Source organism: Dermacentor variabilis, chromosome 9, assembly GCF_050947875.1.
Source record: "Dermacentor variabilis isolate Ectoservices chromosome 9, ASM5094787v1, whole genome shotgun sequence".
Taxonomy (NCBI): Eukaryota; Metazoa; Arthropoda; class Arachnida; order Ixodida; family Ixodidae; genus Dermacentor; species Dermacentor variabilis.
The window spans coordinates 154,341,171-154,363,539 of NC_134576.1; the positions used below are offsets into that span (position 1 = coordinate 154,341,171).

At 42.9% G+C, this 22,369-nt stretch overlaps 1 protein-coding gene and 1 pseudogene across 12 annotated transcripts in view; one reads left to right on the forward strand and one right to left on the reverse strand.

The window, feature by feature from the left end:
- Window positions 1-22,369, forward strand: part of LOC142557859 (transmembrane protein adipocyte-associated 1 homolog) — a 210,713-nt gene that overhangs the window by 34,775 nt on the left and 153,569 nt on the right. For 8 of the 12 annotated variants that reach the window (XM_075670074.1, XM_075670072.1, XM_075670068.1 and 5 more), the window contains one exon: window positions 1,620-1,806. In XM_075670074.1, the coding sequence (XP_075526189.1) occupies window positions 1,667-1,806 (140 nt within the window). In that variant the 5' untranslated portion in view covers window positions 1,620-1,666. Of the gene's footprint in view, window positions 1-1,594; window positions 1,807-22,369 lie in introns of all 12 variants that reach the window. The other 4 variants (XM_075670070.1, XM_075670069.1, XM_075670067.1 and 1 more) reach the window with 2 other exon arrangements.
- Window positions 9,876-10,706, reverse strand: LOC142557924 (uncharacterized; annotated as a pseudogene).

The window sequence follows — 22,369 nt, forward strand, 5'->3', positions numbered from 1 at the left end:
TCAAAAGTAGCTCCGGTACTTAGCACAATTTTTTTAGGTAGCATAGACAAAGCGATAGATGCAAACCTTAAAGACCTAGCAGTAAAAGTGTCCCGCTTTGTGGACGATTTTTTGGTTATAGTCGAACATGGTGTTTTGGACGTAAGAGTGAATGAAGTCTTAAAAGTGTTTAAGGACAACAGCCAAGGACTGGCTTTCACTGTTGAGTTGCCGAAGATTGGCAAGCTACAGTTTTTAGATTTGGCTTTAACTTCCGCACCGGACCACGTTTGCTGGTCATACAATCCACGATCAGAAAAACCCTTGCTTAGCTATAATTCGGGACACTCTAAAATTGTAAAAAGTGGCATAGCTTTCTCGTGGCTGAGGGCGGCCTTAACTAAGTCTTGCCCAGAAAAAATAAAAGAAACTTTAAGCCAACAGGTTATCAGACTAAAGAATGCTGAATATGAAAAACATGTACTCTGTACATCAGCTTATAAGTTGATTCATTATGTGCGCAATGGCTATCAGAAAGAGCGCAACAGAAAAGAGATCGACAGCAAAAAAATTGTGTCACTACCATGTGCACACAAAATTGCACATAACTTAAATAACGTAGGTGGCAGATATGGTCTACGAGTAGTTTTTTCAGCGCCTAACAAACTCGGAAAAATATGTGCCGGACTGGATCATAGAGTTTCAACAAAAGTAAAAGTAAATGGTCGTAAGTGCACAGTCAAGCATAAAGAAAAACTTGTCGAGTGCAGGTCATCTGTAGTCTACTGTTTGTCCATATCGTGTGGAAAAGTATATATCGGCCAAACAGGTCGGTGTGTAAACACGAGACTTTTGGAGCACAAAAGGTCACTGGGGGGAAACATTAATTCCCACATTAAGGGGCACTGCTCACAACATGGGTGCTGGCCACTTTACAATGATACCACAGTTTTATCACACCATAAGGATTAGCTAACCAGGGAAATAATCGAAGCCTTTCATATTCACAAGAGGGGAGAGGGTTGTATCAGTCAGCCATCTGTACATCTAAGCCATGGTGAGGTTGCCTTTTTGGAAGTACACGAAAAAGAAGAGAAAAAAAAATTGTGTAATAAAAATGGTTGTTAGGGTTGCAACAAATTACGATAGGATTGCAACAAATTATGATAGGATTGCACACCATGATAGATAGGTGCCATATCTTTGACGCTCGAGTATGCGCGGGCAAATGATTTTTAAAAAATGCCTTTAATCTTGCCCTTGATTTTCTTTGACGCCTGAGGGTGCACAGGTATATAAATATGAAGTATATGTTCTGAAATAAAATAGTTGCGAGTTGCAGCGAGTGTCGTCTTTTCCTGTTTGTCTTCACTGTGTCCGTGTCAGTGCGCTGCTTTACCAGCAAGGTATGATGATGTAATGGGTGTGTTGAGCATTGGGCGCACGAACTTGTTATAAGCGTATGTGATGGACAACTGTTTCACTTGTGTCTTTTTTTGCTTTTGTGCACACTGCCTTGCTTATGATTTCAGTGAGCATGTCTGTGCATTTGATGTGACTGTAATTACTCATAAAAAATGGTGGTAATTTCATTTCATCTGAATGTGTGTGACAGGATTGTAGCTGGCTTGGTGTTTCAGAGAGTGGAAATGGCCTGAGTGCTGTACGGCAACACAACGTGACTAAGATGACCAATGACTTGCTGGGTAGCGGCATGCCCAGTACTTCCAACCTTTTCAACATCACTTCATCATCACCCACTCCAGCTGTTGTCGAGCCTGAATACTTCTGCAAATGGGTCCTGTACCACGAAATCCCTGGCTCTCGGTGAGTGAGTGGTTCATGTATTGGAGGTTTCCCAACAGGCACCCTTGCCCTTCTGGAACACATTTCCCTTGTGAACATTGCAAAAGGTTGGGAAAATGTGCAAGTGGGTGTTTGATACTCAACTCACGATTAATTCCTCATATTTGTGCATGGTAATGCCTTGTAAGGTAATTTGAAATCCTGATATGGAGCATGCAATGTTAGCTTTAAATTCCAGCATCTGAAGCAGTTGGTATTTCATGTTAATATTTTATGATGATTTCATGTTGACAGGCAGGGACGATGGCCATTCTGTGATAAGGTGAATAGGATTGTGCACCTAGATCGAAATTGGACGCATTGTTGGCATACTCTGTGAAAGTAGCTACTGGCATCAAGTTATTTGTTTCTGCATTGAGTGCTCTTCAGCACTGCTGCTGAAATGTACTTCCCATGGGGCAGACTTGTTTTTCAGCTCTCATAGCAGCAGGAATGCTGTCAACAACATGATTGTGAAGAACCAAGCTCTGCCAAAAGTGTAAGTCATAAATCGTTATTGGGTGAACTTGTGCTGTGAAAGACAAGCTGTGCTCATTCATATCCCCAGTGGCGCAGTAAAGAGAGGGTCCGGCGGTCCCTGGGTCCCAGGTTCCAGAAAGGGGCGAGTCATCTATGTCTGCAGACCTCCGTCTCCCCGCCGCTTTGACTGGGAATAAATAGGAAACAGTGCTCCACTAACCTGCAGCCCTTACTCATGACACCTGCTCCACTTCGCCCCATTCCTTCTCCATTAGTGGCATGTGCTGATCAATGCACTGGAGTCGCTGAAGCACTATCCACTCCCTGCAGGGTGCTTGTGAGAAGCTCAGGAAGTTGCGCTGAAAGCAAGTGTATCTCAAGTAAGAACACATGCCTCCGTTGTCCCCATCATTACTTACAGCGCACACAGATGTACCGACTCGCCCAGCTAGTTACCATACTACAGTCCATCGTTCCAAATTAGAAGCATGGTTTATATGGATGCGATAAGTGGCATGTTGCAATACTAGCACTTTGTAACCATGTAAACAGTGGTAATGCGCTAGCAAAGTGAATAGCATTGATGTGCCAATGAACTAGTGAGTCGGCTCATGCGATGCTTGCAAACACTTTCATGTGACATTAAGAAAGAGATGAATTTCTGACAGCTGCGGGCACTATGGTTCTGGCTTGTTTCGGACGAAGGAGAATGCACCATATGTAAGCGTATAGAATAGTAGAAATATGACATGCCACTGTCGCATTCACGTAAACCCGCGTGGGAGAGGAAGGCGTTAAAAATAATTTGTGTGTTCTACCCACCCCTCCGCTAATTCTTCTTGAACTGCAGCTAGTACGAATGGGCTAGGGCAGCGCCTCCTTGTTCTAGGTGGGTGGCTTTGGCTAGGAGCAGCGTTCTAAGCGTAGACACTCCCGCCTCATTATTATTTTTTTTGGCTATTGCTGTTTGTGTGCTGCGCTGTTTCGTTTAATAATCTTTCTTGAGAGTGTGCTTACCACTGCTTTTCGAGACAGGAGCCATAACGTGAACCCGCACTTTGTGTTCTGTTGAAATAACTGCATTAGCATACATGTTCCTTCACCACTTCACTTCACACCTAGGCCAAGCTGTGCACTTTAACATTAATCAGGATGCTAGCAATATTTCATGCCAATCATTGATTCTGGAACCGTAGCGAAAGCACTGTTTCCAAGTGCCAAAGTGGCAAAGGGACAAGCAACTTTGAGATGACCACGCTAAAAATGAAGCCTCAAACTCCCCCCCCCCCCCCCCTTCTCCCTCCTTCCTGCACCCCACTGGTAAAAACATGACCTTATTTGTCGACACACTCTCAGAGAGATGAACAGAGCTGTAGGCTGGTCGGGTCCTAGAAAAGTCAGAACTGTTCAAAGTGGGCAAATTTATTTGTGCTACGCTCTCATATTTATTGCATTAGATGTTGTAGTATTACCTATATTATATCAGTGGTACTAAACTTTTGTTGTTTGGCATTGCTACCAACATAAGCCGTTCTTCGAAGAGCAACTCTCGGTCACTGTGTTTGGTGGAGATGCGCTCCCCTGCGGGTCAGTGGCGTAGCCAGAAATTTCGTTCAGGGGGGGGGGGGGAGGGCTCAAGTTGCAACTCGGCCTTCTCCTTAAGAGGAAGCTTTAGCTCAGGTGCTGTGATCTAAATACATGTAGAAGAGGAATTCATTTTTCTCGGCAACCGCTGCACCAAATTTGAAGAGCTTTGTTGCATTTAAAAAAAAAACTTCAATTCTATTGACTGCTAGTTTCAAATTTTTCATTTACGTTGTCAATTCTTTATTAAAATTTGGCCAAAATCGCACATTTTCAGAAAACGAAAACATCAAGTTTAAAACTCTTAACTCAACAATAAAAAATGTTATAATTCTGTGAGTTTCATCTAATAGTACATCTACAGCAGACAAAATTGATATGTTACACATGAATCTAAAAAAAATTTGTATTATGGAAATACAGCTTTTGCAGTACCCTTGTACACAACATAACCAATTGACGTAAAGTACGAATTGACATACCAAATTTGTCCGCTTTGCTGTTTACAGAACCACAATATCTGTTCTTGATTCAAAGCTATTAGATTGTAAATGTCGTACTTCTATTTTTTTCAAACTTTCAAATTTTTCAAAATATTTTAAACAAAATTCAGGCCTTAAATCAAAATTCCGCTTCCAACAGACACTAGAATTTACCTTTCTCTCTTAAATGCAACAGATTCAAAGCGATTCAGGGGTTATCTCAGAAAAGCGTTTCTGCGTTTTACATGTATTTGAATAGGCCACGTTGGAGTTGGGCCCGAGCTAAAGCTTTCCATTAATCAATTTGTTGAGGAATTAAATACATGAATAATAATTGCATTGCCATTGCCAGAAATGCTGCAAACTAATTCTTTAACGCTGCACACTGTCAAAACAAGCAAGATATGTATTATTTCATAAAGGATATACTTGTATGAGCCAAAAATATTGCCCGAAATAACTGATATCAATGCTTCCATGTTTTTTTGTCTATTTTATAAGTAAAGAATACATCACGCGAACTTTAGAACTATAACAGTTCAAAACTAGCAAAGCAGTGCATACCCAGGGTGTCTACCAACCGGGAAAACCGGGAATTCTCAGAAAATTTGAATAGTCTGGAAATGCTCAGGGAAAACTCAGGGAATTTTTGCTTCTATCAGGGAAAATTAGCTGTAACATTATTGAAAGGGAACGAAAGTCGTGCTAATGCTGGCTTCAGTAACGGGAATCGCAACGAATCATCATTGATGCCCTGTCAACGGCACGGGGTATTGCCAGAGTAGTTAACGACCGATATTCCGGACGCCCTATTTTTCGGAAATGCCCGATAATTCGCACGGCTTTGCGGCATCACCACGTACTCTATAAAGTCAATGTATGTTGCCCTGACTGCAGGTCTGAAATGGCATTAATCAGAGCCACCACTACCGCCATTTTGATTATCTTGCCGCCTCGCACCAGCACTCTCGCACGCAGATCCGCTGGCAGCCGTAGCCACCACCGCGGCAACGTTAGGCGTAGCTGCTTCTACGTTCGCTATTAAGCTTCTTGCCGTGTGGTGCCGTGTTTTTCATTGAAAGAAATCGCTGCTGTCAGCAATGGCACTGACTTCGCCTTTGTAATCCTCGCGATTAGCTTCGCCTCGGTACAGCAGCGTTACGCGGTGAAGCATAACAAATGCATATCATATTGACCGCAAAAAAGACGGGGACAGAGGGAGAGAACACATAAACAGCACGGGCAGTAACTCGGTCAACTGATGAGAGGCACGTCTAGCAGCCTTCAAATCCTTTTCCGCATGCCATTCTGTAGCTTTAGTAAAGCATATGATGCGAAGCCAATCGTTGAGCAGTCTAACTTGCCACCACAACTCAGACGTGCCTCTCATCAGTTGACCGAGTTACCGCCCGTGCTGTTTATGTGTTCTCTCCCTCTGTTCCCGTCTTTTTTGCGGTCAATATGATATGCAGTAAATACCAACTAGGCCAAAGTGAAGTTCTTCTGAAGCATAACAAGCGTAGGAAGGGGCAATTGTCATGGGACACGGTATGTATTCCTTAATTATGCATGTGTGCACACCCATCTTCTGTCACAGTACGAGCACCGATATGCCTAATAAGTGTACCGGCAGGCATTAGGAGCTTTTTCCAACGTGCCTGTGGCAATTTCAGCCCTTAAAGGCAGTTAAAGACAGGCATTAATTTTTTTCGGACTGCCCGAATTTTCTGGTGTTTTTGGGGATGCCAAAGACTTGAAAAATTATAGACCGATCAGCTTACTGTCCGTTGCCTACAAAGTATTTACTAAGGTAATCGCAAATAGAATCAGGAAAACCTTAGACTTCCATCAACCAAAGGACCAGGCAGGATTCCGTAAAGGCTACTCTACAATAGACCATATTCACACTATCAATCGGGTGATAGAGAAATGTGCGGAATATAACCAACCCTTATATATAGCTTTCATTGATTACGAGAAAGCGTTTGAGCGTTTGATGGAGGCATTACGGAATCAGGGTGTAGGTGAGCCATATGTAAAGCCACAGCCACTGTAGTCCTCCATAAAGAAAGCAAGAAAATCCCAATAAAGAAAGGTGTCAGACAGGGAGATACTATCTCTCCAATGCTATTCACAGCGTGTCTACAGGAGGTATTCAGAGACCTGGAGTGGGAAGAATTGGGGATAAAAGTTGATGGAGAATACCTTAGTAACATGCGATTCGCTGATGATATTGCCTTGCTTAGTAACTCAGGAGACCAATTGCAATGCATGCTCACTGACCTGGAGAGGCAAAGCAGAAGAGTGGGTCTAAAAATTAATCTGCAGAAAACTAAAGTAATGTTTAACAGTCTTGGAAGAGAACAGCAATTTACAATAGGTAGCGAGGCACCGGAATTGGTAAAGGAATACATCTATTTAGGGCAGGTAGTGACGGTGGATCCGGATCATGAGACGGAAATAATCTGAAGAGTAAGAATGGGCTGGGCTGCGTTTGGCAGGCATTCTCAAATCATGAACAGCAGGTTGCCACTATCCGTCAAGAAGTGCATAACAGCACTGTCTTACCAGTACTCACATACGGGGCAGAAACCTGGAGGCTTACGAAAAGGTTTTTGCTTAAATTGAGGACGACGCAACGAGCTATGGAAAGAAGAATGATGGGTGTAACGCTAAGGAATAAGAAAAGAGCAGATTGGGTCAGGGGACAAACACAGGTTAATGACATCTTAGTTGAAATCAAGAAAAAGAAATGGGGGGGTGGGGGTGGGGCATGGGCAGGACATGTAATGAGGAGAGAAGATAACCGATGGTCATTAAGGGTTACGGACTAGATTCCAAGGGAAGGGAAGGGTAGCAGGGGGCGGGAGAAAGTTAGGTGGGCGGATGAGATTAAGAAGTTTGCAGGGGTAGTTGGAGAAGTATGGGAGAGGCCTTTGCCCTGCAGTGGGTGTAACCAGGCCGCTGCTGCTGCTGCTGTTGCTGCTGATGATGATAAATGTATGAATGGATAATAACTGATAAAACCAATTTTATGTGTAAGGCAGGGGCATTGTATAGCCCGAGAGCTGCTATATGCACTTGTGAAACCTGCTGTACTATATGACCAAATGTGACATCGCCTGAAATTCTTATTTTGTACTCTATTTTTGCAGTTCTCTCCTCTCTTCTATTAGGGGCGGTACCAGGACATTTTGACTGGGAGAGCACCCACAACGAGTAGTTTGTTCGGACGGGGGGTGGGGGGGGGGTGGCAGGGAGGCGGCAGGGAGGCAGAGAACTTACGTGCTGTGTTTTGACTATTATTAACTTGGCTGAAGGCCTTATAAACACATCAGTGTGAATAAGCTATTCTAGCATCGCAGTAAGATATAAATTAAATTTTAGCATATTTACATAGCAGTACTTCTGCTAAGAAAATGAGAACTTATATAACACATGGTAAAGCACATACATAAAAAACAGTTAAATCAAGAAAAAGAAAACAGGTACCCAGCAGCAACAAGATAACATCAGTTAACTTAGATTGCGATATAGCTTCAGAGGGGTATATTTCACAACAGGAGAGAGAACTAACACCTCTAAGCAAAGTGCATATCAATTCCAACTTTGGTAAAGATGCGCTAGATTAAAAAAAAAAAAATGAATGCACTCGTGTGGCGCTGACTGGTGATTCTGAACGCTGTAAATAGGGAAAAGATTAACAAAAAGGTATATGGCAAAAGAATAACAAAAACAAATAGAAGAGAGGAGAGAACTGCAAAAATAGAGCACAAAATAGGAATTTCAGGCGATGTCACATTTGGTCATATAGTACAGCAGGTTTCACAAGTGCATAAAACAGCTCTCGGGCTATACAATCTTCACTACGCAAGCTATGCCACCGACGTGGCCTCGGACAGCACCCTATATGGAGTCTTTCAAAGCGATGACAGGGACAGAGGAAGGTTTCATCACAACTACAGATGCCAAGGCCTGCGCTGTGACAGTACAAGACAAAACACAGCTGGGATTTATGTGGTGGTGAAGCGGGTGCTCCAATATCGGTATAGGTGTCCCCGCAAAAGTGCCACATATTTGATGGGGTATCATTACGCTGGCATACTAGTGCAGACATATACGTCGATTACTGTGCACAACATCAAACATGCCCGCAACACGCTGAAGATCTATCTTATTGGCAAGAGATCGCTCGACTGCAAGCACAGCTAGGTCACTCAGACAGTTATTCATCATCTTGCTGCGAAAATAAGTCTTCAACCTTTGAAGGCACGAAAACCGTGCGCTTGCAACATAATGACAATTCAGGTATTGTTACGGCAATAACACCTAGTGTGTGCAGTTCGTGGAATGCTAGTTTATATTCGCTCAAGACAGTCACTAATTGCAGAAGTGTCTCTATCTTGTGCTTCCTTTCGGCTTCGATGCACTGAAAAAGTTTTGTTATCAGCTTGCACTCAACTTCAATGCTTTCAATGTGTCATGCATAAAACTGAGGTGAAACAGCGCGAAAAAGACGAGGACACAAGGAAACAAATACCACAGACAAGCGCTGACTGCCAACTGGAAGCTTATTTGAAATTCACCAGACATTTATACCTTCTTCAGCATAGGCATGCGCACATCAGTCGCAAAAACATCTGCAAATCAACATTTTAATCTTTCTTCCAAAAGTTTTTTTAAATCAGATATCGCGACTACAGAACGCAGGCTTTCCCAGTTCTGTGATCACTTCAGTATGCGAAGCCATTTTGCAGAAAGAGAAAGGAAGTTCCGATGCTTCCCAAGAAGAAAACAAAGACAAAAGACAAGCACACGTGGTGCCATATCTACACAAGTTGTCTCACAATCTGAAGAAAGTTTCCAATAGACATAATATTAATTTGGTTTTCAGTGCCCCGTGTAAGTTGTCCTCGATATGCAATCGCATGAATAAGCGCGAAAGGCACCTGTGCACCACTAATCATAAAACTCGTTTCACTGAACAGGCGCAATGTCATCTATCAAATACCGCTCAGCTGTGGGAAATCTTATATAGGTCAAACGGGACAGTGCTTCAATGAAAGAGCTCGTCAGCACAGCACCAACCTAAAGAATGGCTATGGGAGTCATTTAGCTGGACACTGTAACAAGTGTCAATGCACCCCCATATTTGAAAAGACAAAATTCATAGGGAAAGGAAATAGTGAGAAGGAAAGGGAAATAGTAGAGGCCTTTCATATAAGAAAGGAAGGCGATAAATGTGTAAGCATTCCCTCTCTTGCCTTGTAGGGAAAAAAAATCACATTTTTGGAAGAAAGATTAAAATGTTGATTTGCAGATGTTTTTGCGACTGATGTGCGCATGCCTATGCTGAAGAAGGTATAAATGTCCGGTGAATTTCAAAAAAACTTCTAGTTGGCAGTCAGCGCTTGTCTGTGGTATTTGTTTCCTTGTGTCCTCGTCTTTTTCGCGCTGTTTCACCTCAGTATGAACGAAGTAGCCCTCATCAAGATCTTACTAATGTCATGCATAGTGCTCGGCGAAAGGCTTGAGTAAGGAGATGTCCATAAAATTCTCACTCCATGGGTGGAGGGCGCTAACTCCCCATAGTACATCATTATTCTCTGTGAACCACCTAGTCAGCCCCGCAATCAGGTGGTCCAAAACATGTAGAAAAACTTTGACTCTGAACATTTCTTTTGAATCCAGACTCTTCTTGAACGGGCCATCCTTCGCTCAATACATACTTATTAAATGCAACGGAAGATGTATCATTGTATGCTTTTCTTTTTGGGACACCCTGTTCTCCTCAGAAACACTGCAGGTTTGTGCCCAGGCAGCGTCAAATGCGTTCTGCGATTTTCTCATTTCGGAGAACTCGTCAATGACTGTGTGTGCCGTGAGGCATACCTAACTAATATTGCAGTGTCTATATTGTAATAAGTCCGAAAGAACCTTAAGGCAGCTGAGTACCTTGGTAAATAAGCTATGGAAGAGAAACGAGAAGTTCATTTGCTCAAGCAGACCATTAGTTTCCGTTGCCCGCCTGCTGTTTGTAGCAATGACTTCGGCAAGGCATACAAGGATAGCAGGAAAGCTTTTCATTGCCGCTGTGCAAGCCGCTATCTGGCAGGCCCATTGTGTATCGCCAAGATGCTGCAGCTCTATCCATGGCAAAGACAACCTTTTCTGCACATCTACGTACAGACAGTGAATTGCAGATCCACTCAGGAAAACATAGAGGCATTCTAAAAGAGAGAGAAAATCCCTCACTGGTTTTATCACTTTGCAGACATCCACGGTGACTATCTTGAGGCGGTGGTTCATACAGTAGACGTACACTATCGGCGGCATTTCCTGCCTGACCACTCCTGGACGCCCCTTGAAGTACATACAGCTCATGACACTCGTATTTTATTATTTTATTTTATTACTTATTAATACTGTAAACCCACAATGGGTCATTACAGGAGTGGAACAAGTACAGAAAGAATGTACAAAGTGTTACATTCCTTGGCAGCTAGTGGAACATCATACGTCAATGTTGATTTTCTAGGTACAAGAATATTCTTTCAGATGAAAACTTAGAGAAAACAGCAGGTACTAGGTATACAAGATCAAGAAAGTGTGTTGTACACTTTCTTGCACTCAAAGTGGCATACAAAGGTGATGCATAGAAAGACATACAAAGAGTGTGCAGACCCTAGCAAAAGTAACATGCGGTATGGATCGGAACATTGCACTTCTAATACTGTCTTCATAGTTGAGCAAATATTCTAACGAACGAACACTTTCTGAAAGACGTAGTACAGAGGTATACTCATGAACAAATTAAGGTCACAGGGGACAAATTATGTAAAATATGTAGACTTAACTTTTTCCTGAAATTCACCTATTGATGATAGTTTCACTATAGTGTCTGGTAGCCCGTTCCATTCATTTATAGCCCTAGGGAAAAAAACTAAATTTAAAAGAATCAATAAAGACAGAGGGAGGGGGCATGTTCTTACTGTGTCTATGCCTAAAATAGGTGTCTGGTTGGATGATAAAGTAATCGTGTTTATTTATGCTAACGAGATCATGAATAAAAAGAAAGAGAAATTTTAGTCTTTCGAGGGAAGTTCTAGATTCTAGAGAGAGTTGATTGGCAATGTTGTTAAGTTCTGAGGGGGAGTCATGCCGCCGATACTTATTGTAAAAAAAACCTTAAAGCGAGGCATTGAATTTTATCAAGTTTAGATTTAATCATTACCGTGTAAGGGTCCCATATTATTTTCACATACTCCAAGATTGGTCTAATGAACGTTTTGTATGCCAGAGTCTTTATTTCAGGAGTTGCGCTGTGAATGTGTCTTAAGGACCATAGCGCATTGCGTGACTTGGTACACACGTCATCGATATGAACATTCCATCTTAAGTCGGACACAATAGTAACACCAAGATATTTATGAGCGGAAACCCTTGTTAAGGAAGTGTTCTCAATGGAGTACGTATAAAACAGAGGTTTCTTTTTTCTCGTAACCGTCATGACAACAGTTCTTTTGTGTTTAATACCATTTGCCATGTTTCACACCAGGTTTTACTCTTTTGCAAGTTTAATTCAAGAAGAGTCTGGTCGTCGGGTTTTTCTACCTTATTATAAAAGACACAATCATCTGCGAACAGCCGAATGGGTACTGTGATATTATTGGGCATATCATTAATGAAAATTACAAAAAGGAGCGAACCCAAAACGCTACCCTTGGGTACACCGGATAGTACCCCTGAGGTATCAGAGCGACAGTCTTCAAGCACAACGTACTGTTCTCTGTTGGAGAGATAGGATAAAAACCATTTTGTGATCATCGGATTTTTGAAAATTTTATCAATCTTTAGGAGCAGTTTAGGGTGGGAAACTTTATTGAAAGCTTTGGCAAAATCAAAGAATATTATGTCTACTTGTTTGCGTTCATTCAAGGCACTTGCGAGATCATGTGTTAATTCAACCAACTGTGTTATTGTGGAGTGCTGCTTACGGAAACCATGTTGGCAGCGATCTAGGATATTGAAATTTGTGAGGTATATGGATAATTGTTTGGAGACAATACGTTCTAGTATTTTGGCACATGTACTAATTAATGAAATAGGTCTATAGTTATTAACATCCAATTTATTACCACTTTTATGAATCGGAACAATTTTCACACACTTCCAAGCAGATGGGAAGCAGCCAGTAGAAATTGAGGACTTATAGATAACTCTGAGGTATTCAGCGGTCCACTCTGCATATCTATACAAAAAGTCATTAGGAATGTTATTGGGTCCGTGACTCTTTTTGCTATCAATGTTCAGTATGAGACAATACACCCTGTTCATTTGCTTCAATGTCATTCATAGGGGGTTGATTTGGAACTTCGTCAAAATTAGGTGTGGAGCAATCGTCTTTAGTATAAACGGTAGAAAAAAAAACTCTTAAAGGGAAGCTGAAAGCTTTTCCCGAAAAAATGAGTGAAGAGCAGTACGTCATGGTTTTCAACCCTCTGAATTCGAATATCGCATCGAAATTGAGTGAAAGAAAGTGCAAACAGATTTTATTTCGACGAAAAGTGCAGCAGCAGACTCGGGGTGGCTCATGCGCCTCGTTTCCACCTGTGATTGGTCGGGCGCCTCGTGGTGTCAGTAATGGTGTTTGTCCGGACCGACTGCTGCCGCTACACATGAAGCACGGTGCAAGGTAGTTTGGTGCTGTTTTGCTGAGACTGTCATGGAAAATTTCGAGAGCTTGCATTTCTCTGAGGAGTTCGGCGTTAAGTCCAAACCACACTAGAGCGATTTAGCGCGCGACGGCGACGGCTTCGAGCGACACAAAACAGGCCGTCGCTTGAACAGATCGCTCGGTGTTGTCGCTCGATTGCTCGTTTCTAGAAATCTAGAACTCGTCGCCCGAAAGTGCTATGAGCGACTAGCCAATAGTGCAAAGCCGGAACTGGATGTACATAACTCAAATATACTACTGTTCGTCGTACGGAACGAGCAAATTATTGAATTTTACATGTGCAAGAATAGGAACCTAATGCAAGACCTTCAGAAATATTTTATGCTCCTTTTTACAGTAAAATACATCAACTTAAATTGATAAAGCACGCGTCACGCTAGTTTCGGCACGTATATTGCTGGCCTCATACGGGGAAGTCGTCGCTCAAAGCCCTCGCTCGCGTAGAGTTCGGCTTGTAGGCGACGAGTGAACGCGACAGCCATCACCTCGCTTGTTGCTGTCGCGTGCAAGATCACTTGTATGGGATTTATACTTTACTCCCTACATGTACGAGCCGGTTGCGAAGAGCCGGCCTCTCCAAGAAGCAAAGAATGCTGGTGCAAGCAGTGCTTTCCACGCAAACGAAGGTGAAGTGTTAGCATCTTCTCGTGTTGGAAATGTTCTTGGCGAGTATGTTTTTTGCCAAGCTGCATTCAGCGATCCAGTGAGTACGTTTCCGGGCAAACAACTGTAGTGTTATGTTCCTGCATGCCTCCTCATAGAACGTAAGCGGTGATGCAATCTTCGGCATTTGTGTGCTGCCTCAAAGCTGTCGGCAATCTACACAGACGGTTTAAACGCGGGAAAAGTTTACCGCCTGTTGTAGCATGTGTAGTATAGAACCTTCATCAGCGCACCATTCGCACGCTACTCGTAACCAGTGAATTCCGTCGGCTACGTGAGGTGGTCGGTTTCTCTATGTGTGCGAGAGAAGGGGGAGAGCAGCGCCCTGGCTTGAGCCGGCTTTCCAACACATGTAAACTTTACAATTGCACTGCGTTATGGTAGCTGCATGCAGGCTGTTTCACAACACATGTGCGAATAGAAAATTAGCGGCGCTTGGCCATGAAACCTGCGTCAAGGGTGGGAGATAAACATGCACCTTCCGTTCAGCATGCTAACACGAAGGGGAAACCAAAGCACGCATTATTGATAAACTCTGGTAGTAATCGTCGTCACTGAAGTGGTTAGAGCACAGCACTGTTGTTCTTGAGCGCTTGAAGTTCTTTCACTTCACAGCAGCCTCTCACTTAGCTGAAAGCTTCTTGTCTTGCGGGAACTAATGGAACGTCGGAACATCGTCGCAGCCGCTGGTGTTTGTGCAACCGCAGGCTGCACAGAACGCCGGCATGATCGGCCTACAAGTTCAATTGATGCTGCGCACATCAACTACCACTCTACATGCACACAAACAAAGGAATGTAGGGTCGAGTGAAGCAGATTAGGACGGCATGCACGCAGAAATAAGCATGGTCAGGCACGGTTGCGGAGACTGCGAAGGAACGGAACACCAATGCTGACGTTACTACGCCGCGGTTTCCGGTCTCTGCTCGCCTCGTCAGCGTCAGCAGCAGCGCGTGGCGCTCAATGGGGGGGGCGGAGCTACAGCACAATTTTAACCTACGATTACATCGCTCCTAAATGAAAAATCCCCCCCAAATTTTACCTGCGTGGTTTGTAAGGTTCCGGCATCCGTATATGAGCGTCCTATTAAATTCGACAGACTCTTCAGCTTCCCTTTAAGAGAGAGAGCTCTATCTAAAGTATTATCCTTACAGTCAGTGTGAGGCGAGGGGTTGACATATCTCCAGAATTTACTAGGAGCATTTTTGAGTAATGTGATACCAAGGTGTTGTTGAAAAAGTTAGTTTTTGAATCTTTAATAAGTTGCTTGGATTCCTGGCTCATAGTCTTCATAACATTAATGGAATGTTAGCTACCAGACTGTCCAAGCACCTGATGCCTAAGCTTTAATCTTCTTTTTGCATGGATAATGTCTCTGGTTATCCATGGATTTCTTTTTCTAGTGGTCTTAAGATGGTGCGTAACATAGCACTTTATGCAACGTTGAACCATGTTGGAAAAATGATCCCGGAGTTTGTCAACACTCTCACCAGAACAGTGCATAGTAATGAAGTCTTCAAATGATAAGGCAAGGTGATCTAATATGCATACATCATTAGCATCTTTAAAATTTGGCATCAACTTTCGCAAGCGGTCCTCTGAGATCCTTGCATCGAGCCTAAAGCATGTGATAACCATTTTGTGGTCAGACATTCCATCCTCAACTGAGCAGCTAGAAAGATAGGGGTGTAACGGCTCCGGAAGAAATACAAGATCTAAGATTGAGAAAGTATCCGCACACACTTTAGTATGTTCTGAGACAATCTGGGATAAATTAAAGCAGAAGGTCAAATTAAGCAGTTCTTCACAGGATCAAGGTTCAGATGAGCCAGGATTCCTTGTTACCCAATTGATTCCAGGTGAATTAAAGTCACCAATCAAGCATATATTATCTGTGTGGCATAAACTTGCTTCCATAAATGCTCTAAGGTTTCCCATTACGCTGTCGGTTGAGCCAGGAGGTCTGTAAAATACACCTACGCAAAGTGAACGGTTTGGAAGTTTTACTTTAATCCATAGAGCTTCGATATTTCTGAAATCCGGCAATATTCTGTACCGAATGGAATTTCTTACAAGTAATCCTACGCCCCCTCCTCTACTGCATCGGTCCTTTCTCAAAAGAGTGTAACCGCAGGGAGTAACCTCAGCGTCAGAAATGTTATTGCGGAGCCATGTTTCCGTAATGCCAACAATATCTGGCCCATGCTCGAGTAGAATACTTTCTAACACATCTAATTTATTCTGTATGCTGCAGGTGTTAAGATTTATGATCTTTAAAAATGCAAGGTCATTTGGTTGAAGTCATGCATTCCTGCTCATTGAAGGATCCAAGCACGCGTACCGTTTATGATTTACGTCATCCCAATCATATACGGTGTTATTAATTTTTATCTTATCAAACATGAGCTTAACTTTAGCACCCCTCATTTTTTTCCTCGAGTGCCGAGTTCCACAGGCCTTTGCGCGCACTATTAACTCTCATAGAAAAATCCTCCTGGACATTGAAATGTGTTCCCTTAAGCTTCAAACAATTGTTTAGTACCTTCTTTTTTTCCCTGAAATCAGCGAAGCACAACATAGCCGGCCTGTTTCTTCCGTCTATCTTCTTACTAAGCCTGTGAATACGTTCAGTCGAGTTCAACTTCACGTTCAGTATTTGCTCAAAAATGTCAGAATTTACTTTGCGCATGAGATCTTCGCCTGTTTCTTTGTCTTCTTCTGCTATACCCCTAATTATAAGGTTATTTCGCCTTGAGCGGTTTTCTATATCATCAATTCTTTTAGCCAACTTGCCCATCTCACCGTCCAATTTACTTGGAGCACAATCAAGCACCGAAAGATGCTTATGAACATTGTCTAAGGATTCAAGTTCTTTTCAATAGCTTGAAGTCTGCTGTCAACCTGCGAGAGGAAAGCCTCTGATGTTACCTGCTTATCTCTAATTTCCGTCACTTTCTCAAGTACTTTTTGAGACAGATGAGCTGCTCAAGCATGCTATCCTTAGGTCCTGGGTTTTTTTTGATGTCCCCAGAAAATTTCAGTAGTAGGTTTATTACGGATAGGCATTCAGTGATACAAAAACCAAGAAAGCGTGGACACGGCAGCACTAATAAGCAGATGTAATCACTGCAGAAACCATATTTGCTTTTACCAGCCTGCACAAGAAGCGGAATTCAGGTGGCATAGTCACGGCAGTGCTGCCTTGTCCACTGCTGGTGGATGAAGCCAGCATCCCTTTTAAAGGTGTCGGTCGGGTGATCACATGGGCATTTGTTGATGTCACTCCATGAGCAAGGTAGGCATTACCCGGATCAACCACGTGCTGTCCGGCCAGTCGGTCTAATGTCGAAGCTGCGTGATTCCTGATACCCGTGCGCAGTCGCAGTGGTGCGCTGTACCCGTAGAGACCTTCATCAGGTGGGAAAGAAGCATCCGTGAGCTATCCGAGGCAAATGCATCCGTAGAACACCTGCACAAGAAGCGGAACTTCAGGTGACATGGTCACTGTGGTGCTGCCATGTACACTCAAAATGTTTGAGCAATGCACAGCTGAGTATCTATGCTGCAGCGATTCAATGTTTCCCTTACGTAGCCTGGGAGTGACCCCTTGCATCCAAGTGCTCAGTGTTGTTGAATCCGAAAAACTGGTCAAAGACAGCCCTACTTGCTTAGTACTTTACTACAATTGATAATTGTTCCGTCTTGCTTAAGTCCTTGGTTTCATCAACAGTAAGTGCAAAGTACTTGAAGCTTTTCATCTCTTCCTTTATACTTGTTAATGTGACATGGCTGAGAATATTGAGGATGTGGTCTTGTATCGAATGGTGAATGTACTTCGCGTTCGCTGCTCCATCGTTCAGTTTCTTTCCGACAATATCGTCATATTTGCCAAACAAGTTCAAGAGCTCAATGAAGTTTCCCTTGTTTTCACTTGTGTCATTTTCATTGTGGCCCCTCTGAGCGATTCCCTGAACGGCAGTGAATCACAAAATATACTTGCTATATAGAGGCGATATTTCTGCACCGTCTGCACTTTCCGCCTGCACCGTTTCTGCACTGTCACTAAGATGTGTTGCAACTGACTTGGTCTGTCCTCCCCACTTCATCTGCATGTAGGAAACCCACGATGTCTGGCAAAACTTATGTACGAGTGAGTTTTCGTACTTTTTCTATGGCTTTTTTGCAGTTACTGTAACCACCATTGACAAATGCAGATTCCTCATTGTCACCAGTAGAAAACATTCTGCAGGGGTAACAGAAATATGTGTCAGCCTGCACGCTGTACTCCAACCAAGTAAATGGCTTGCCGGGTCTTTTTGAGAGTGGGCAGCGTTGTGCCTACGATTTTATGTGAGAAAAGAAAAGAAAAGAAGCCACAACCCTGTTTGACCAAGTGTTTGAAAAATTCAAGAGCATCTATCGAGGTTTGACATTCACAAGGGAATTGCCTGAAGAAGGCCAAATCCGCTTCCTTGACCTTGCACTACACCTCCAGGAGGGGCACACGTGTTGGATGTATGTCCTGCGTTCCAAAAAACACCTCATCTACATATCCAATCATTCAAAAGTGGTGAAGCGCTCCATCGCCCTAGGGACCCTTAGAAATGCAGTCGTTTGCTCTTGCTTCCACTCGATGTCCTGCAGCTTCTCCAAACAAGTCCAGCAGCATAAAGCAAGTGGCTATTTTGCATGAGTCAGCCTTCGATTACTTTACATAAGGAAGAGATTAAGTGCCTTAACAGTTGTCTCTCACGTAGACAGGCAGATGTACCCGACTGACACGTGGTGATACCATTCCTGAGCTTTCGCAGATGAGTTTTGTGTCTTCTTTCTTTTTTCGCCTCAGTGCTTCCTTCAGTTGATAGTTGGCCTTCGTGTTGTCCACTTCTCTATTCTTGTGTCCTGTCTGCACGCCTCACCTCTGTTTTGCTTAATGAATAGCTATCCTGCACAACTGCTGTCATCCTTGACGGAAGTTTTATTGCAAGAAGTTTGTTCCCCCAAGAAACAGCGCAAAGCGGCTGTTGACTTAACCAAGACTGTTGCGATCCCGTAGATACATGGTGTGTCCCATTGCATCAAGAAAGCCGCAGGCCGGGCCGGTGTAAAGGTGGTGTTTACCGCGCCTAACAGGTTGGGAAGGTTGTGCAAAAAAATCAACAAAAGCAGGAGAACACCTGGACTGTGCAATAAGCAACATGTCGCCAAGCCTGTAAATTGCAGTACCAATGTAGTGTATTCCATTCCAACCTCTTGCGGCTGCACTTACATAGAGCAAACAGGACGTTGTATCAATGATCGTTTGCATGAGCATGTGCACTGTGTCAAGATTAAGACTGGCAGTAATCTGGCTTTTCATTGTGCAAAGTGGGGCTGTTCACCACTCCTAGGACAACACACGCGTGTTGATAAGGTATAGCAATCAGATGGCCAGAGAAATCTTTGCGGCATTTTCAATGTGTCAGTTAGGAGCCACCTGTGTTAGTTCCCTTTCCATAGCTCTTTGTGATAAAGAACTTAAGTTCCCTAGAAGTTAATCAGTTTGGCATGTGTCCACTATGTGTATGGTTACATTTGTATTGTTTAATGATATCGACGCATGCGCAGCAGTAGTTGACCTACGACTCGCCTTCCCTTTCTTCTTTTACTCTCTTTATGCCGGTTGTGAATTGTATATATTTGCGCAGGCTTCAATAAAGGTGTTGTTGGAAGTCGGTGCTTGTCCTGTGTCCTCCCTTGTCCGTGTTTTTGGTGCTGTTTTAAATATGAATGATCTATACCAACTAGCTTGCACCCAAACCCTTCTGAGTCATGAATATACGGTTGTAAGTATCGGGTTAACTTCCTACATTGCCTTTCACAATATGTTGTACCAGGCATATTTTTTAAGTGGCTGGATAGGTAATTTTCAAGCCTGATAGACATGAAATAGTTGATACCCTTATACCTATTGTTCCTGTAGTGAGTTCTTGCATGGAGCGCACAATCTGTGCAGTTGACGAAGCTCACTAAATAACTGAAAATTCCTCGAATATTCTACAGCTGTACATTTAAAAGAAATACATCTTAAGGTGCAAGAAATGTGATGAAAGTAAGTTTTCAATCAATATAATTAATTGATGCCTGAAAGGGTTATGACATGGTTGGCGTGGCCCCCAGTATTTGACCGAAGTTCGAGTGAGGCTGGCAAAAAAGACCTGCTCATCCTTAAACCCCACTGTCACCCCATATCCATGGAAGCTTTTGAGTGAGCACCAAGCCAACTTGGAAGGGTCCAGTCACATTGTGGCGTGCTTCCTAAATTCGGCACTCTTCAGTTTAAGCCGAATTCCTAAAATGGAAATCAGCAGGTATTTTTCAGCATTTATCAGCAAAAACTGAGAACTCCAAACCATAACTATGGACCATGCCTTTGGCCATGTGTTTCATTGATGTGGACTCTGCTGATGCACTGAGCTCGATCTCCTGGACAGGAAGTGTTAAGTGGCTTGCGGACGACAACACAGCATAGCATGACCTGCAGCCACAGCAGCAGCAGTACCAGCATAGTATCTCCGGCTACTGCTCTCACCACTGACAGCAAGGGTGGTCGTCACCTCACCTGGTTGTCTAGACCAGCAGAAGCCCTTGATGGTTTGAGAACGATGTGGCAATGTGTCTTTGGTGCAGTATGGCCTCAAATGCCAAGCAGCCCAGGACACCAGCATGCATCATGAGTCTGTCAATTTTTTGGCCCCTTACTGCAAATGCTGCATTTTTCTACGTTTTCCTAATGTATTATGGCAATTACCCCTGGTTTTAAGAAAGTAATTCACAACATTGTTAATGGATAAGAATAGTTGTAAAAACAATCTAAACCAGTTGCACGAAGGTCCACTTGCAAAAGAGGTTATTAATTGCAAAGGTCCATGTAGATACATATACAACCACTGTTTAAGAAGAAATGTGGATGAATACTTTTGTGTCCTACATTACACCAAAGGTTAAACAAATAACCACTAGCTTAATATATATAGGTTGTCCCAAAATTCACGCACGGTTTGAATTTCGCACCATTTGTGCATTGAAGTGTTGCGAGCGAAAAAGACAGCATGACAACTGATAGACCAGAATTATTAAAATGGAGCACTGCACAAAAGAACAAAGCGTTGTTATTGTCCAGCAATATTTTTAAAGTAATGAAGGTTTGGCAGGTTTCCCATTTTAGTGATCGAATTGGCCGCTCAGACCATAATATTTAACGCCATTGGACTTTTTTCTTTGGGGTTTTTTGAAGTCTAAGCTTCAATACCAACAAGCCCACAATCACCCATGCCTTGAAGGAGGAAATTCAGTGCTGTATCAACGAAATTCAGCGACACTTAAGCATAATGTGCCAGCAAAGCTGTGAAGGCCATTTCCCCATTGTGCTATTCCATACATAAGCCTTTATTGCATATTTTTGAATCAATACAAAATTTAAAAAATTTATTTATGAACTGTGTTCTCTATCAAAATTACTTCTTGCATGAATTTTGGGACACCCTATTCTTGGTAGTGCAAGGAAATGAATATGGCTCAGATAACATGCTCCAACTTTATCAGAGCCTTTGGTACAATCAACTAAAAAGAAAAGAGTACTGAAAGAGTAAGTTGCATTGCAAAACTCCATTTAGATATTTGGCTGTGTGCAAATATTGCAAAGGTTGATGTTCCGATTGTATGACAAATGGTTTGCTATATGAATACAGATAGTATTTTTCTACTGCCCATACAAGTGCCAAACACTCCCATTGTATAGTGGTATACCATGTTTCCCTAGGCAACAGGTTCCGGCTAGCTGAGCAACAGGATGCAAGACCTAATCATTTCCTAGCATGAGCAGTACGGCATCAAGACTAGTGTTTAAGGTGCGGGTGGCGGCGGAGAAATAATTTTGGCACGTTGGGTGCTTGCAAAATGGGAGCGTCGCCAAGCTTAAAATAGTATTCAGAGCGGTGAAAGCTTTCGCTTGAGCCGTTGCCCATGCAATATCGTCAATATAAAGGCTTGATGATCATGGCGTATTTGGAAATGAACTTTCTGTAGTAGATCATAGTAGATGGTTTCTCTTTAGTTTTCGAAGGATCTTGATAATCTTGGCGATGTTAGAGACCCACTGCATGGTGCGTTATTCATGCATCTATAGAAAATTGCTGTGAAATATTTTTTTCCTCATCGTTATTCCGTTTGTTTACTTCAAACGGACTCTTCTGTTGCATCAGCAGTTTGCTGGAATCAGTAGACTGTGGAACAAGTACTTTGTCACCGATGGGTAACTTGCAGGGATGGCTCATCAGGTCATAGGAGGTCTTGTATCGCGTGTGCCTTCTCCAGTTCATCATGGGCGAGTTTACACGTCTTTTTGAGGCGATTCTGTTGATCATCCAGGTACATGTAAGCTGTGCGAGTTTCAATGTTGATGTCTTCATTAGTCCACAGCTCCTTGAGCATTGTCAATGGTTCTTGTACTTGCCAACCACAACTCTGCTGAAAGGGCGAGGAGCTCAGGCTTGCTTGCAGCACTACTACATAGGTGAAAAGCAGTGGCACTTGAAAGAAGACAGTTCGTAGTTTGACA